At 35.1% G+C, this 16,025-nt stretch overlaps 1 protein-coding gene across 20 annotated transcripts in view; it reads left to right on the forward strand.

Moving 5' to 3' along the window:
* The window catches only part of mapk8ip3 (mitogen-activated protein kinase 8 interacting protein 3), a 33,355-nt gene that overhangs the window by 9,551 nt on the left and 7,779 nt on the right, over positions 1-16,025 (forward strand). For 2 of the 20 annotated variants that reach the window (XM_059557880.1, XM_059557887.1), the window contains exons 5-20: positions 1,817-1,840; positions 2,107-2,251; positions 2,980-3,208; positions 4,116-4,218; positions 4,335-4,465; positions 5,631-5,648; positions 6,127-6,184; positions 6,274-6,426; positions 7,983-8,040; positions 8,730-8,878; positions 9,689-9,745; positions 10,692-10,862; positions 12,001-12,160; positions 13,519-13,575; positions 14,980-15,060; positions 15,137-15,286. In XM_059557880.1, coding sequence (XP_059413863.1) covers positions 1,817-1,840; positions 2,107-2,251; positions 2,980-3,208; positions 4,116-4,218; positions 4,335-4,465; positions 5,631-5,648; positions 6,127-6,184; positions 6,274-6,426; positions 7,983-8,040; positions 8,730-8,878; positions 9,689-9,745; positions 10,692-10,862; positions 12,001-12,160; positions 13,519-13,575; positions 14,980-15,060; positions 15,137-15,286 — 1,744 coding nt within the window. Of the gene's footprint in view, positions 1-1,816; positions 1,841-2,106; positions 2,252-2,979; positions 3,209-4,115; positions 4,219-4,334; positions 4,466-4,958; positions 4,971-5,630; positions 5,649-6,126; positions 6,185-6,273; positions 6,427-7,982; positions 8,041-8,729; positions 8,879-9,688; positions 9,746-10,691; positions 10,863-12,000; positions 12,161-13,518; positions 13,576-14,973; positions 15,061-15,136; positions 15,287-16,025 lie in introns of all 20 variants that reach the window. The other 18 variants (XM_059557901.1, XM_059557898.1, XM_059557881.1 and 15 more) reach the window with 17 other exon arrangements.

Consider the following 16,025-nt stretch of genomic DNA (forward strand, 5'->3'; position numbering starts at 1 on the left):
CATGGCGTCCCAGTTTTCCAATAAGAACTTCAAATTTTGATTCGTCTGACCACAGAACAGTTTTCCAATTTGCCACAGTCCATTTTAAATGAGCCTTGGATCATGTTTAGATATGGCTTCTTTTTTGACCTATAGAGTTTTAGCCGGCAACGGTGAATGGCACGGTGGATTGTGTTCACCGACAATGTCTTCTTGAAGTATTCCTGAGCCCATGTTGTGAATTCCATTACAGTAGCATGCCTGTATGTGATGCAGTGCCGTCTAAGGGCCTGAAGATCACGGGCATCCAGTATGGTTTTCTGGCCTTGACCCTTACGCACAGAGATTGTTCCAGATTCTCAGAATCTTTGGATGATATTATGCACTGTAGATGATGATAACTTCAAACTCTTTGCAATTTTTCTCTGAGAAACTCTATTCTGATATTGCTCCACTTTTTTTATATGTTCAGTATAAGATGTAGACCACGTTGTAAGACGCCGCTGAGGTGGTTAACTGACTTATTTTCCGTAGCTGCATTTTCTGGTTTCTCTAATTCCTCTAAGTGTGTTGTGTGTGTGTGTGTGTGTGTGTGTGTTTGACTAGTTATGTGTTAGTGTTCAGTTAATAAAGCTTTTATGCACAAATTACATGAGTTTTTGATTCTTTCACTGCATACAAATCAATGTCACTTAAATGATTCATGATCTTGTTACATGCTCTAATGCGTTAGTACTGTAAGAAAGTTATTTTCTGTGGCCATGAAAATAACATTAATTGATACGAATTGATCTACAAATACAAATCTACACTGAATGTTCGCTGGACGAACAGATTAGTTGATTGTAATGATTATTCTGCTACATTTACTACTGGCAGCTGATATAAACAATTATAATTCATTTTAATTAATTGTAATTATTTATATACATTTCCCTTTTGAGCTAATTCGCAACAAATATTAAAAATGATTTACAACACTAAGCTCATAACATTATTAATGGAGTTGTAATTTTGCAATGTAAATGCATTCATGGTACATTTGAGCTTCGTTCAACTGTTTGTGTAAATGCATTTAAATGCCAATTCAGCTGCTTCTGTTTCTTCAGTGTAAATATTAATTTTGTTGATACTGATTTTATTGTATTGGTAACAGCCTGATAGTGTCTTATTATAGTAAATAAATTTATTAGTGAAATGTAAGAATTTGATATGAAAGATAACATGAACATTTTATAATATTAGGGAAAAATTGCCTTTTCTTTATAAGAAACCCTTGGAAATCAATTTAAGGGGTAAATAGCACAAATAGGCTGATTTCAGCAAGAATGGATATCGAAGACTGAACATATTGCTTCAGAATAAAGTACATTTAAGTCACCAATTACATTTATACAAATTTGCGTCACAGCAATAAAATATATTTAAAATATACTGACATAGAAAACAGTTATTCTAAATTGAAATAATATTTCTCAATATTACTATTACTGCAGCCTTGGTGAGCAGAATTGTTTCAAAACATTAAAAACCTTTGAGCGGTAGTGTGTTTGATTTGTGTGAGATATATATATATATATACAGGTCGTGTATGTCATAATTGTTTTTTAAAAAGCAATAAATTACATTTGATGATACCTGCAGAAAACAGTCAGTTCCATCTGTTTTTACATACTGTATGTAATGTGACGTTATGTCCTGTGTCAGTATTGTGTGACTATTGTTTGTGAATCTGCATGTGTTCACCTTCTTTCTCTTTCTTTCTTTCTTTCTTTCTTTCTTTCTTTCTTTCTTTCTTTCTTTCTTTCTGTGCGTGTGCTGCTGTGTGTCTCTGCAGTCCACGACACAACAGGAGGAAAAGGTAAAAATGTCCAACAATCTCTGACAGTTGTCTCCCATTTTACTCCTTTACAATAAAAAACGAACCCGCCATCCACCCAGATACTCAGTTTAGCAGTGTTGTAGTCAGAGACTGAGAAACCTGTACCTCTTTCTCCTATGTGGTTTTGTGTCTTTATGTTTTTACCCTGTCTGATGAGTTTTCTGCTAATTTTTATGTTGTGGCGGTGTTGGTTTAGTGTGGGAAATAACTAATAACCTTTCTTGTCTGTCTTTCTTTTTCTGCAGTAAAACAGAGCGCCCCCCATCATTGAGTTTGTTTCCTGGTGGAGATGGCATGGTACGTGGGGGTCCTGGGGGGGCTAGAAATGTTTCGTCAGATGTCTGGCATTCCAGTGATCTCAGCAGACCTGTCTACGCCCCTGGCTACCAGGTGTGACAGATATGACTCCACCCCAAAGCGTCATGGGAGGAGTCATGATAATCATCTTTTTATCAGCCACTCCCCCTTATGCCTGCTTGTGTCAAGATCAGGTTTGTCTGTGGTTTTTTGATGGACTCCAGCAGGCCTCCAAGGGTCCATGATTTTAGTTTGGCCGTCCATCCTCTGCCTTGTCCTGTGACATCTTTGTCTTATTTTAGCCATCTGAAATAAACAGATATGTTATAAAAAAAAAAAGAATCTCTGCTATATGAAGCATCTGTCAGCTGTGCACGCATAACTATACATCCATTCTTTAAAGGAAAAGAAAAAAAAGCATGATTCTTCACTTCCTGTTTTCCAGATGACTCAAGTCACATGAGTATAATGCAGCTTGAGTTTCAATGCTGTCTGACAAAGCTTTTTAATCTGTGGACTTCTTATGTTGCCTTTTCAGCTTTCTAGATTTTTGTTTTGTTTTGAAGATAAATGTCTTGATATTTAAATGATGTAGTGGTATTGCACAGACATTTTATTATTTAAAAAAAAAAATGTTTATTTACATGTTTTAATTTTTACAACAATATATATTTTGCACCATGTAAGGCTGGCTAGTAAGTATAATTATTTGTTAATCCAGTCTTGTCAAAGCAATACCAGATTCACTAGTTTATACGTTTAGCAGAGCATGTTAGTTATTAAAAAAGTGTGGATGATAATGTTGTTCTCTCTGTTTTAAGGAGGATGGCTCAGATTCAGACTCCGTCGCAGCCACACCCAGCAGCACAGGGAGCAAATCAAACACCCCCACCTCGTCTGTTCCCTCGGCAACAGTTACCCCTCTGAATGATGGGCTGGCATCGGTGGGAGAGCTCGACAGGCACCGGAGGCGGGACTGCAAGAATGAAAAGCGTCTTAGTAAAAACATGGAGGTGCAGGTCTCTCAGGAAACCAGGAACGTCAGCATTGGTGAGAGAGAGGAAGAATTGAGACGATATTAAATAAACACTGAAGAAAAGAACAAAGAAAAAGCGATACAAAGTTTTTTTTAAAGACTGATGCCAATGCTGATGTTCATCAATATATGTTAACATATTGCCATTGAAAGGTTTGGGGTCAGCAAGATTTTTGTATGTTTTTAAAGGAAGTCTCTTATGGTCACCATGGATGCATTTATTTGATCAAAAATACAGTAAATATGGTATTTTCTATTTTCTTTTTAATAGATTTTTTGTAGTAAAATAAAGTATTTACATACACTTTTACACAATTTAATGCATCCTTACTGAACAGAAGTGTTTTACATCTTACTGACTCCATACTTTTGAACAGTACTCTATATATATATATATATATATATATATATATATATATATTTTTTTTTTAAGAAAATAAAAGTGAAAGATTGTAAATAGCACATTAACAACATTGTTTCAGTAAATTTAATAAAAAAAATTTTTTAGATAATATTTATGATTTAATTCATTTTAAATTGTTATTTTGAAAATTAATCATATAATAATATTTTAATTATATAATAATAATAATAATAATAATAATAATTTGATCTTGATGAATAATATTTGTTCTGTAATCCTAGTATATAGCTGATGCTAGTAATTAAAAATGTCAGATATCAGGTGATTTATTAGGCTTGCTGATATATTGGTTGCCCACAACTGGAAACCGCCCCGGTCACTTGCATTCTAGTTAAGAAACAATTTGTTCCTGATATTTGATGGGCATCGATTAAATCCATACTAACATGATTTCACAATGTCAAATTAAGGCATAAGGCATCTGTGTGCATTCTACAGATTTTTCATTACCGGAAAATGATTGTCTTAATTTCATTTGCATGTGTGTTTGTCTGTAGGTATGGGCAGTAGTGATGAATGGTCAGAGTTTCAGGAAATTATAGACTCAACGCCAGAGCTAGATATGTGCTTGGACCCTCGAGTCTTCGGAGGAGGAAACAGGTAGACAGATGCACATCCTTCACACAATTAAATGCTGAGTAAAAAGAACAAAATACCTGATCAATACAAACGGACCATCGAAGTTAAAGTTATAAATGATTCTTGTTCCTTTACAGTCCTTCTCAGGGCATAGTGAATGAGGCATTCGGCATCAACACAGACTCTCTGTATCATGAGATCAAAGACGCCAAGTCTGACATCATCGGTGATGTGGACGCAGGAGCCGAACTTCTCGGTAAGCTTTATAGTTCATTTATTGAACATTTTACCTCTGCAGTTGATGGACAGTTTCTCATAAATGCAGGTTACCTTGGTTTATATGTAACCTGCATTTAAGATCAGTGATTTTTCATTTTCTGATTATATTTGAAGTACCATTGCTAAGCATATGGTGGCTGAGGGCCTTTTTAACTGCATGCCTTTTGTCAGGAAGCCACACTGCTGGTGCTGGATGTATGCCCAAAGCAAAGTCTCTTGGGATATCATGCTTGCTTCATGGCTGTATCTCCTGCCCCTAAGCACATTTTGGTCTGATGACGTTATCCTGAATTGTTTCATATGAGTAATTCCCGTTATGTTGGCAGTTTTCTGATTTGTTTTGTTTCATCAAGGTAGAGCTCTTGATTTGTTTATCTCAGTGTGAAGGTGGATCTTTCTTTTGATTGGCCGTCTCACTCACTGACCCTTGACCCCTCTCTGTGCTTCCTTCCTGTGTGCGCTTCACTCGGCCACGCCCCTAGGGGAGTTCTCAGGTGTGTATCTGATCACTGATAGATTGGTATTTTTAGTTCTCATTCTGTTTTGCTCGTCATGTCCTTTGCATGGATTTAACATCCACAATTAGTCATATTACTTTACAGACCACATTAAACTGTAACTCAGAATCACATAAAAAAAAAAAAACACACACATCAATAGACTTGAAAATAAACCACTTTTCAAAAGTCTGGGGTCAGAAAGAGTTAAATTTTTTTGTAAAAAAAATGATTCATTTTTTTCAAGGGCTTTTAATTGATCAACAGTTACAGTGAATACATTTATATTGTTACAAAATGTGTATTTTAAATAAAAGCTGCTCTTTTGAACCTTCTATTCATCAAAGAATCCGGAAAAAAGTGTACCATAATTTCCACAAACATTATAAGCAGTAAAAACTATGTGTGTGTGCGTGTGCGTGCGCATTTGTATGTGTGTGATTATGAATATCTAACATGAACTTGTCCATTTGTTTTTCTCTCTTCCCTTAATCTTATTTTTATTTTATTGTATCTTTTTTAAATTTTTTACTTGTATCATTATCTTTGGATCTTCTCTTCTGTCTTCACATTCATACTTTTACTTCTTCTGTCATTTGGCTGCCTCCTCCTTCCTCGCCACTTTCCTTCTGTTCCCTCCTTGGCTCTCTTTTTCAGTCCAGGATGATTTCTTTGGTAAGGCTCATAGCCTCATTTTCTCCCTCATGTTAATTTCAGTAGGACATTGTGATGCTTTTCTTGTTTGTGGCTATGCTTTGGTGAGATGTTGTCCTGTGCTTCTGCTCTTCTAATCCTGTTAACTTCAGCTGCTCAGTGATGTGCTTTCCAATGCATGGCTTTGCGGCTCATATGAATCATATTATCAGTTCAGTTTGGATGTTTTCTACTCCACTTATCAAGTTAGACTGTGATTATACCCCTTTAGATGTCTTGTATATAAAACCCTTAAAGGTTATTGTTTAATGTCACAATAAAGAGGAGATCTGACTGAATTATTTTAAAATAGTAGCTAAATGTAATGTAATTGTGATTGTGATGTAATTTCAAACAATCGTGATGTAGTTTTGAATCAGCCGTCCCTTAGTCTGTTTATCTGATAATCGGAAAGTGTTCATGGTGATCTTTACTCTTGCTAACACTGTTTATCCCACAGGTATGGGGAAAGAGGTGGAAAATCTGCTTACAGAGAACAAAATACTACTGGAGACCAAGTAAGCGGGATAGAAAGACAGAATGTGTGTGTATTTGTCCATGTATGTATGCGTCTACAAGTTATAATGGAATCATTTGCTATCTGTAGGAATGCCCTAAACATTGTGAAGAATGACCTGATTGCTAAATTAGATGAGCTGTCAAGTGAACAGGAAGTTCTCCGGGAAGAGCTGGAAACAGTGAAACAGTCCAAGAGCAAAGTGGACCAGAGAGTGAAAGAACTGGAGGAGGAGCTAAAGAGGTCTGTATCATTTGCCTGTTTGTTTCCACTGATTTCTTCTGTCACAACATTGAAAGATTTTAACCTTTTAACCTTTGGAAAAATATTAATTTTTTATTTATTTATTGATAATTTTGCCTATGTTATTGCCAACTGCATTAATTTTGGCACAGGTGTGTTATTTTATTGAAATTTTACTATTTCACTTCCATTTCCTTTAATAAATCTGGTTTGCACTATGTGCAATTTTTGTTTTCCTCTCAGGACCTCAAGGACAAAAATGTCCGCATTGAAACGCATTAAAACTGCAAAAAAAAAAATGTTTTAATCGCAGTGTAATTTAACTATAAAATAAATAATGCAATTGTGTCAATAGCCTTTCATTCTTTTGGCAAGGTGTAAAATGACATTTTTTACTTTTCTTTTTTTGTACCATTTTTTTCAAGAATGACTTATAAAGCAAATACTCGCTTTATTCCTGTTTTTTTTTTTTGCTTCTGCATATTATAGTGCCAATTGGATAAATAATGCAGCTATAGTTGTGTGGGTGTGTTGGTATGGATGTCACAGAGTGTGGTTTGTGTGTATGTCATTAAAAATTTTTCTTTGTTGCAATATCAACCTCAAATTTGGAACACAACTTGTTTAGATTTATGGCTTTGATATTCTAGCAGGTATAGAGTTCAACATGTTTCATAAAATATATATTTTATATAAAAAATTGCATTTACATTTAAAACTGAAACCTTATTGTGGTTTCACTTTTTAAATTATTTTTACTTCAACAATAATCTGCCATGGGTCTTCTTTAAAAATGAGACCAAACTTAACTCTGTGCTCCCAAGCTTCAAATTTTTATGACAGAACACCCTCCCCACACCAGTTTATTTCTGGAGAGGAGACAGAGTAATGAAGCCATTTAGTAGATATGGGGATTGTTAGGAGGCCATTATGGTCAGAGGCCAATGGGCAAATTTGACCGAGGTCAAACCTCTACTCTTTTTGAAAGACCTTTTTAATGTATGATTATATGTATTTTATCTGCTCTCTTAATAATTCTAGATACCTTAGAATCTGAATTATTTTCCATCAGCCAGTTAAAATTTACTGTTTGATCTCTCTTTGTAACCCTCAAACTAGAGTGAGCTTGGTGACCCATTATCTTTAACTCTCGACCCCCAGTATTTAGCGATTCCTAGTGGGGGTTGCGAGTCGAGACCCCCCAGGTAGGGAACCAATGACACAGACTAGTGGTGTCCAACTCAATTCCTGGAGGGCCACAGCTCTGCAGAGTTTAGTTCTGACCAGCTCCAACTCAAACCTGCTTTTCTAGTTTCTAGTAGTCCCAAAGACCTTGATTAGCTGGATCAGGTGTGTTTGATTAGGGTTAGAGCAAAACTGTGCAGAGCTGTGGCCCTCCAGGAATTGAGTTTGAGACCACTGACACAGACAATAAAAGAAGCAGCACAGTGGAATGCAAGAATGCATTCTGTATGTCCGAAAATGGCTCATGGTTTTTTTAAGAATCTCTGTGCCTCCAATCTAATTAAAGTCTGAATGTCTCCCTTTGATTAAAGGTTGAGAGCTGAAGCTTTAGGAGTATCTCAGGACTCTAAAGACGAGGGCGGAGAGGATGTAAGTCAAACACTTTAGTCTCATTCCAAACACTCATTTCTCTGCTCCAGAAAGTAGTGAGCTGCCTCACTGATGTGAACAGGTAGTTACTTAAGTAGTTTTCTCCCAAAACACCTTGTGTTAGCTCAGTACAGTGGCAGCATGGGGTATCCAGTATCCTCCACGGAGAAGGAAATCCCAGAATGCACTGTGATGAAAAAATCATGCTCACTAGGTTTTGGAACAAAGCTCTAAAATCTCAATTAAGTAACCAAATAATGATTTTTCTCATAGTATTAATAATATTAAAATCATTTATTACCTTTATAAAAACTTTTAATATGGATATTATGGTCATATACACCTAGGATGGCTTGAGGGTAAATGAGAGTAAATAATGTGGTAATTTTCATTTTGGGGTAAACTGTCCCTTTAAAGTAAGATTTTAACATTAAATCAAGTTGTAAACACAGTCAGTGGTTGGATATGAGAAATTTTTATTACCAATAAAAGGCCTTGCTTTGTTATGCTCTAACAGTTTTTAATTAAAATGCTATGCGCAGTGAACCTAACCAGTTTAACCTTCTCACAATGTTTTAGTAACTGTATATTTAATGCTGTGAAATGCTGAAGGCCTGATGCACTAACATCTGCTTCACTGCTGCCGTGTTTTGTGGTGCTGCTCTGTTCTGTGTGGCTCTGTGGTGCAGTACTCATCTCCACTGCAGGACGATGTGGCCATGACGCAGAGACGACGCTTCACACGTGTAGAGATGGCCCGTGTGCTGATGGAGCGCAACCAGTACAAGGAGAGACTGATGGAGCTTCAGGAGGCTGTGCGCTGGACCGAGATGATCAGGTGAGCAAGAGGCAGCCATATACATCAAATCTCACATCAACTCTGATTCAGACACTTACTTCATCAATATACTACTCATAAAACCTGGTCGATAGGGGAGGACAAATGCACTCATGCAATGTAATGTAACATAAAATGTTACAAAACACTCATGTACATGTACATAAATGATAACATTCACAGCACAACTGATAATAATGTTTCCCGAATGCCAAGTCAGCATATTAGAGTGATTTCTGACGGATCATGTGACACTCAAGACTGGAGTAATGACGATGAAAATACAGCTTTGACATCATGGCAATAAGTTATTTTCTACTGTAATAATATTCCACAATATTACTATAAATACAGCTTTGCAGCTTAATGCAGCTTTGGTGAGCATAAGATACTTATTTTAAAAATCTTACAGAAAACCCCCCCCCACTATTATTAAGAATAATCACTATCTGTAATCACTAGTGACTGTTTGTATCATAAAGGGACTTCTGGGAATGTACTTTTACTGTTTACCATTTTAAATTATAAGGTGGCCCTGTTTTTTATTTTTTAAAAATTAACTTTTTAACAGTAATTTACTTTCAAAGTACAAGTATTTTCTTGTTGAGTACTACATGAATTGTAGCAGTAAGTTATGTTTATTTATACTTTTTACAGTAAAATTATATAATGCAATGTTAAAAGATAAAACATTTTCAATGCTATATATTTAGGTAATGTACGGTTAACTAATAAACATATTTTTACTTTAGTATGTTTACAGTTTCATGTAAAAACTTAATTTCCACTTTGTCTATTTCACTTCCATAGGGCATCTCGAGAGAGTCCTGCTCTACCAGAGAAAAAGAAGTCCATAATCTGGCAGTTGTGAGTATTACAGCAGATTTAGACATTTTGTTTTTAACTCTTAAAGGGGTCATCAGATGCTACATGCACTTTTACAAGTTGTTTGAACTGACGTGTGTTGGCAGTGTGTGCACACAACCATCCTGTAATGATGAAAATCCACCCAGTGTTTTTTTTTTTCTTGTTAAATGTTTTCCCCTTTGTCAAATTGAGCCGATCTCAGAAGCTGGTCTTTGTGATATCACACAGACAGGCCCCTCCCACGATAGTTTGATTGACAGTGGTGCTTCAGTACAGACTGGACTGGTGTCTTATCTTAGTGAGCTGTAATCAGTCCATTAGTTTCACCACCAGAGCAGATGTAGACTTACAATTATTATTAACATAGCAGTCGTCATTTACTCCCAACATCTGAGCCGCTGAAGACACAGTGGATTGTGTTTGTTTCTCAAGGGAATGCATCCCCGATCTACCTAAATATGTTTATTTTCACGCAACTCATTCGTGATCCAGCTTCACCAACAGAAAAAGTGTTTTTTTTTCAATTGAATCTTTGCAAATCGCTTTTCCTAATAATGTGCTAAAAAGCAAGTTTCACGATGAATGTGGCTAAAGTAAACAGTCCCTCAGAGAGTAGCTGGAAGAGAGGGGCGGGGTCAGCAGAGCTCATTAACATTTAAAAGAAAATACTACAAAACTGCTTGCTCTGAAAAGAGCTGTTTTTGACAGGGTAAAAAGGGTGTTTTTTACACTACCATTGAGAAATTTTATCCAAACTATCTTACAGACTTTTTAATAAGACCCAAAAGAATAATATAAACTTGTGGAAAATGGGCATCTAATGATCCCTTTAACTCAGTATTTAAGAAAGGGGAATGATTTCACACAGCAGTAGTTTTATTACTAATTTAATCATTTACATTTGATCTGTTCCTTTACCTGCTCACTTTGCTGTGTCTTTCTCCAGCTTTGCCCGTCTTTTTAGTTCATCTGCGAGCCCTCCTCCAGTGAAACGGCCGTACACCAGTGTCAACATTCACTACAAGTCTCCCTCTCCTGCTGGCTACAACCAGAGACGCTCCCAAACCATGTGCCAGATCTCCACCTCCAGCGGCACACTGGAGTTCATGCCTGAAGAGTGAGAAGAAACATGCATTCTTGACCGATTCTTTGTCCCATCTGTCCTCACATCCTCATCCACACACTGTACCTGTCTGTTTGTCCTCCCTCTTCCTCTGTCCCCCGTGTCTGCTCTCTCTCTTTCTTCTGCTCAGGCAAGCTGACTCCTGCTAAATGCTGTGTGCTAATGCTGCATTTGACTCACTCAGACCTTTACTTAAGTTATCCAAGGAAATAGCATAGACTTTTAAAGCTTAAAATAAAACTAATAATAAAAACTACGGACTAATTCTAACATTAACATTAAGAAAACCTGCATTTTTTACATTTTTTAGCATTTATTTAATACTTAATTTAGGTTGTGAGGTCTAGTTCTCAGGGAACATGCATATAACTGTGTATTATTTGTTTGGGATAAAACCATTAAAAAATTATTTTAGTATTCATAAACGGTTTTGGTAACAATTTATAATAACGTTCAGTTTTAAGGCATTTATAAATGTTTTGTTATTGATGAACTAATCATTTACAACACATAATTATGTGTTCATAAATTAATAAGTGGTATGTTAATATTTTATAATAATTTATTTTGTGGATAAAGTTATAAATCATGTACAAGTGATTAGATGATGATTATCTAATCATTTACAAAACCTGATTAAACATTCACAAATGATTAAGTAATATGCTAACGATTTACAAATCTGTCATAAGTCATCTTAAAAAGTAGCATCATGAAATAATCAAACAGATCCTTAGTAAATGGTTAAGTTACTAGTTAATATATTAGTTTACACTGTCGATGAATGTTTTGAAATTATTAGTTCATTATTATCTAATCACTTATAAATAATGAAAAAAATTCATTTTTTTATTCATTCATTGCTTAATTCATCATAGCATTTTTACACATTTACATTTCAAACCATTAGATAATATCAACATATACATATCAATTTTTTTTTTTTAAGTCTGCTTCCCTCGCACTCCATTAGCATTAAATAACATAATATTTGCCAAATGTCAAATACAGAAATATAAATGAAATGTATCACATCCCGCAGTGTGTCTGGCATTTGTTTTTGGCCTCGGCTGGCTGGTTCTCTCGCTCTTTCGCTGACTGCTCGCTCTCTCTCTTTCTTTTCGCCCTGTAGACTGCCCAGTAATGGTGTTGCGTCTCTCCTTAGCGATTCTGCGCTCTGTACACGCAGAGAGCAGCGTCGAGAGCAGTACCGGCAGGTGCGCGAGCACATGCGCCGGAAGGACGGCCCCATGCAGACCTGTGGCTGGAGTGTCCCGTCCCGACTGAAACAGGTATCTGCCCCTATGTTGAACCTTGACCCTTGATCTCTATTAAATTTATCTCCACCTGGAGACTGAAGTGCCTCTGTTTTGTCAGGAAGTCAAATAGAAGAGAAAAAAATATGGAGCCAAATGCACCAAAAGGGGCATTTTCTAGTTTAGCTCCTCCCAAGATAGGGAATGGGCGTCTGAGTTTATGTGAGGTGATTAATGGTTTGTTGAAGATGTGCAAGAGTAATTTAGTGGGGGAAAAAAAATGGGTATGAAAAATGTATCAGATGACTTTAATTCAGCATTTAGAGCTTTCATTCAAAACAAATACTGTATATTATGGTGAAATCATTAAAGTGAATTTATCTGGAATTTATAATTCAAGAAAAAGTAAAAAAAAAAAAAAAAAAAAAACTATTGTGATGAAGAATAGAATTTTACTTGAATATTTGATAATAAAATGCTAGAATTGTTTAAAAAAATGGTAAATAAAAAACTATTAAAATTGTTTTTAATTTAAATAAATTGTAGGTGTTTTATTTTTATATATATTTCATATATTACATTATATATATATATATATATATATATATATACACACACACACACAGTATAAACATTTATAAATTATTACAAAAGAAATGTAACCTTGGCAACTAACTGAAATACAATGTTTAAATAAATAAGATGAAACACTAAAATGAATTTAAAAAAAATAAAAGATTAAACAAAAAATAATGGTAAATATGACTTTTTTTTACATTTAAGCTAAAATTAAAAGAAAAAAAAACTGAAAGTAAAACAAATATTAATAAATACCCTAACAATGTGTATAAAAAAAATAATTCATTGTTGCATTTGCGTTTGCACTGTGATTTGTTAATTTTATCAGTGAATTGTTTGTTTACATGAACCGTGCAAATAAACTGTTTTGCTAAAATAATTTAAGCTTCCCAATACTACATAAGAGAGACAGACATGCTTACTGTCTTTGCTCATTTTGCTGTAAAGCTGCAGACAGTAAAATGTGAAGAAGAATACAATGCATTTAGCTTTTTGTCCTGTTAATAACTTGGCACCTCTTTTAACTATTATAAATGGTTTAAAATGTTCGGTGCCACATCATCCATCTGAACTCTCGCTCGTGTGTGACACAGCAGCAAGCTATGACTGTGTGCTGATTGCCATTGTCTTAATAATGGCACTTATTAGTCTGGAAGTAGTTTTTTTGTTGTTGTTGTTTCATGGGACTACTTAACTAGTTCACGTTGTGCCGGTTTCTGGAGTGGCAACAGTGCTAGGTTTGCATGGTGACAGTGTGATTGTCAGGCTTGCCGTGGTGACAGTGTCGCCGTGGCTCTAACTGTGATCTTCCACAGAACGTCTCGCAGGCGGACAGTGCTCAAGATCCCACAGCGAAGAGGACGCAGGCAAGTCTGAGCGGCAGAGGACCAGCATGCACCTCTCCCACCCTGTCCCTTTAACTCCCAGCCCTAACCTGACTCAGTCTCAGTCAGCAAATCACTGCGTAGACGCAGCAGAAAATTATGTCTTTGCTAAGTTGAATATATCTTTAGAAATGAAACCTCTGGTATTTATACCGTAGTATTTTCTGCATTTTAGACATTTTGCTGATTTTACAGTAACATACAAACTTTACTGATATAACTGTGCCAATCATCATAATTTATTAGTCAGCGTTATTGCAAGACAACCTTAAATGTAAATGTAGTACCATGTATCAATTTAAAAGTAATTCAAATACAGTGGTCCGTGAAAATCATTCAACATTTGATATGCAATAGTATATTGGAGTAGTAAATACCATAGTATTACCATCTGATACCACTGTTGTACATTGCTATCACCAAAGTACTGTTTTGTAAGAGTACCTTTGGATTTTGACTAAATAAGACTAAATTATAATATTAATATGTTGTGTGAAAAGGCCACCTTTCTGCTAAATTTCACTTTCATTTAGCTTTTTAATAATGTGACATTAAATTATGTTACAAAATTAACGAACTATATGTTAACTACGTAACTACAATTTAAAAAGCTCAAATATATCATGTTATGATTTAATGTAATATGAAATAAGTTTAATACATAGATTTCTTTTTGTTCAACATGTTTTATATTTATGAAATCATTAATGCAATTTGATTTAAATAGTGTGGTCCCTTGGGAAAAAGTATATATATTTGTAAAAAAGGAAACTACTTACAGAATACATAATATTCAGAAAATAAAAGGTCATTTAGGTGTACTTAATAAAGAGAGAACACTCTCAGGACTGTTTCTTAGGACACTTAAGTACTCTTTTAAATGTGTATAAAAATACATACTTTAAAGCACATTTTAAATCATTTTAAGAATCTTTTTCATTTTAAACGAAAGCTTGTTTTATTATAATCAGATTCCAATATTTAATTCTATAAAGAGAACACAGTCTTAGATGAAAGTAAATTAATTCAGATGGTGAGAAAGTCTATTCTGTCAGTCTTATGTAACATGATATGCTCGTCCCAATCAAACTTTCCTCCATCTTAGAAACACTTGAATCATGATTTGCTGCTCTCTCTGTCTCTCAATGGCATTTGCTGACTATACAGTAGACTGACTGTCATTGCGCATGCGTCTGCCTTGTAACCCTCTAACAGACTTTGAACTACTGTTCTTGGTTTCCCCTTTCTCTGTGTGCCCTGGATCAAGACAATCTTAACCAGGGCATGATGGGAGCTCTGAGTTTGGCATTTACAGCTTGTAGTGTGTGGCAGTGATCTGATTTACAAAGGCCTTGTGAACATCACTGTCTTCCTGTGTCCTCACAGGCCAACGAGAAAGAGGATAATCGCATGAAATACGTCCCTGTGCCAGTTTACTGCCGCCCTCTGGTGGAGAAAGATCCCAAAAGAAAGGTAAAAGATACACGCAGGCTTGCAGACTGTTTGTTTTGAGAGTTTGAAGTTATGAACTCAGACTCTTGTTCTTCAGCTGTGGTGTGCTGCTGGTGTGGATCTCACTGGCTGGAAGACACCCAATCAGGAGACTGCAGCTGTGAAGCCGTCCAATGGCTCAGATCCTTTGACTGCTGAAGACCAAGGTGGAGACAGCAAGAGCGAGAGCTCACCAGAGAAAAAGAAGGTGAAGGGCCTTTTAAAAAAACAAGAATAAAACACATGAAATTACAAGAAAATAAACCAACACTTTTGGAAGAAATGTAAAAAAAAAAACAAAAAAAAAAACAAAAAAAACTTTTCACTCAAGGATGCATTCAGTTGAACAAAAGTGACAGTAAAAAGATTTATAAAGTTACATATATTTTATTTTGACCTTTCTATTAATTGAGGAATCTTGAAAAAATGTACACAAACAGCAACATTTTAACACTGATAATAATAATAAATTTAATAATAAATAGCTACTGCTAAAAAATTCAGCTCTGCCTTCACAGTAAGAAATTATATTTTAAAATATATTAGAATAGATAACAAATTTTACACAAAAGTGTAATAATATTTCACAATTTTACTGTTTTTTTATTTTTGTTTTTTTTTATTATGAAATAAATGCAGCCTTGGTTAGCATAAGAAAGTCTGAGACCACATCAAACATTTTAATTGCAATTAAATTTAAACCTGGAAAAAGCAGAATGTAAAAGTGAAGAATGTAAAGAAATTCAAATAAGCAAATTTGTGACATTGATTGAAGCAGAAGGGAGACAAACCACATATACGTCTTATACTAAGATGTTTTCAAATGTTTTGCTTATTTTTTTAGGTAAACTTTTGACCCAATTTGTTATGCTTATAATAACATTTTAGTCATTTTTATTACAACTTAAATCATTTAATATGATTATTCTTTAAATTCACTAGTCACT

This window comes from Carassius carassius, chromosome 9 (genome assembly GCF_963082965.1).
Source record: "Carassius carassius chromosome 9, fCarCar2.1, whole genome shotgun sequence".
NCBI classification, from domain to species: Eukaryota; Metazoa; Chordata; class Actinopteri; order Cypriniformes; family Cyprinidae; genus Carassius; species Carassius carassius.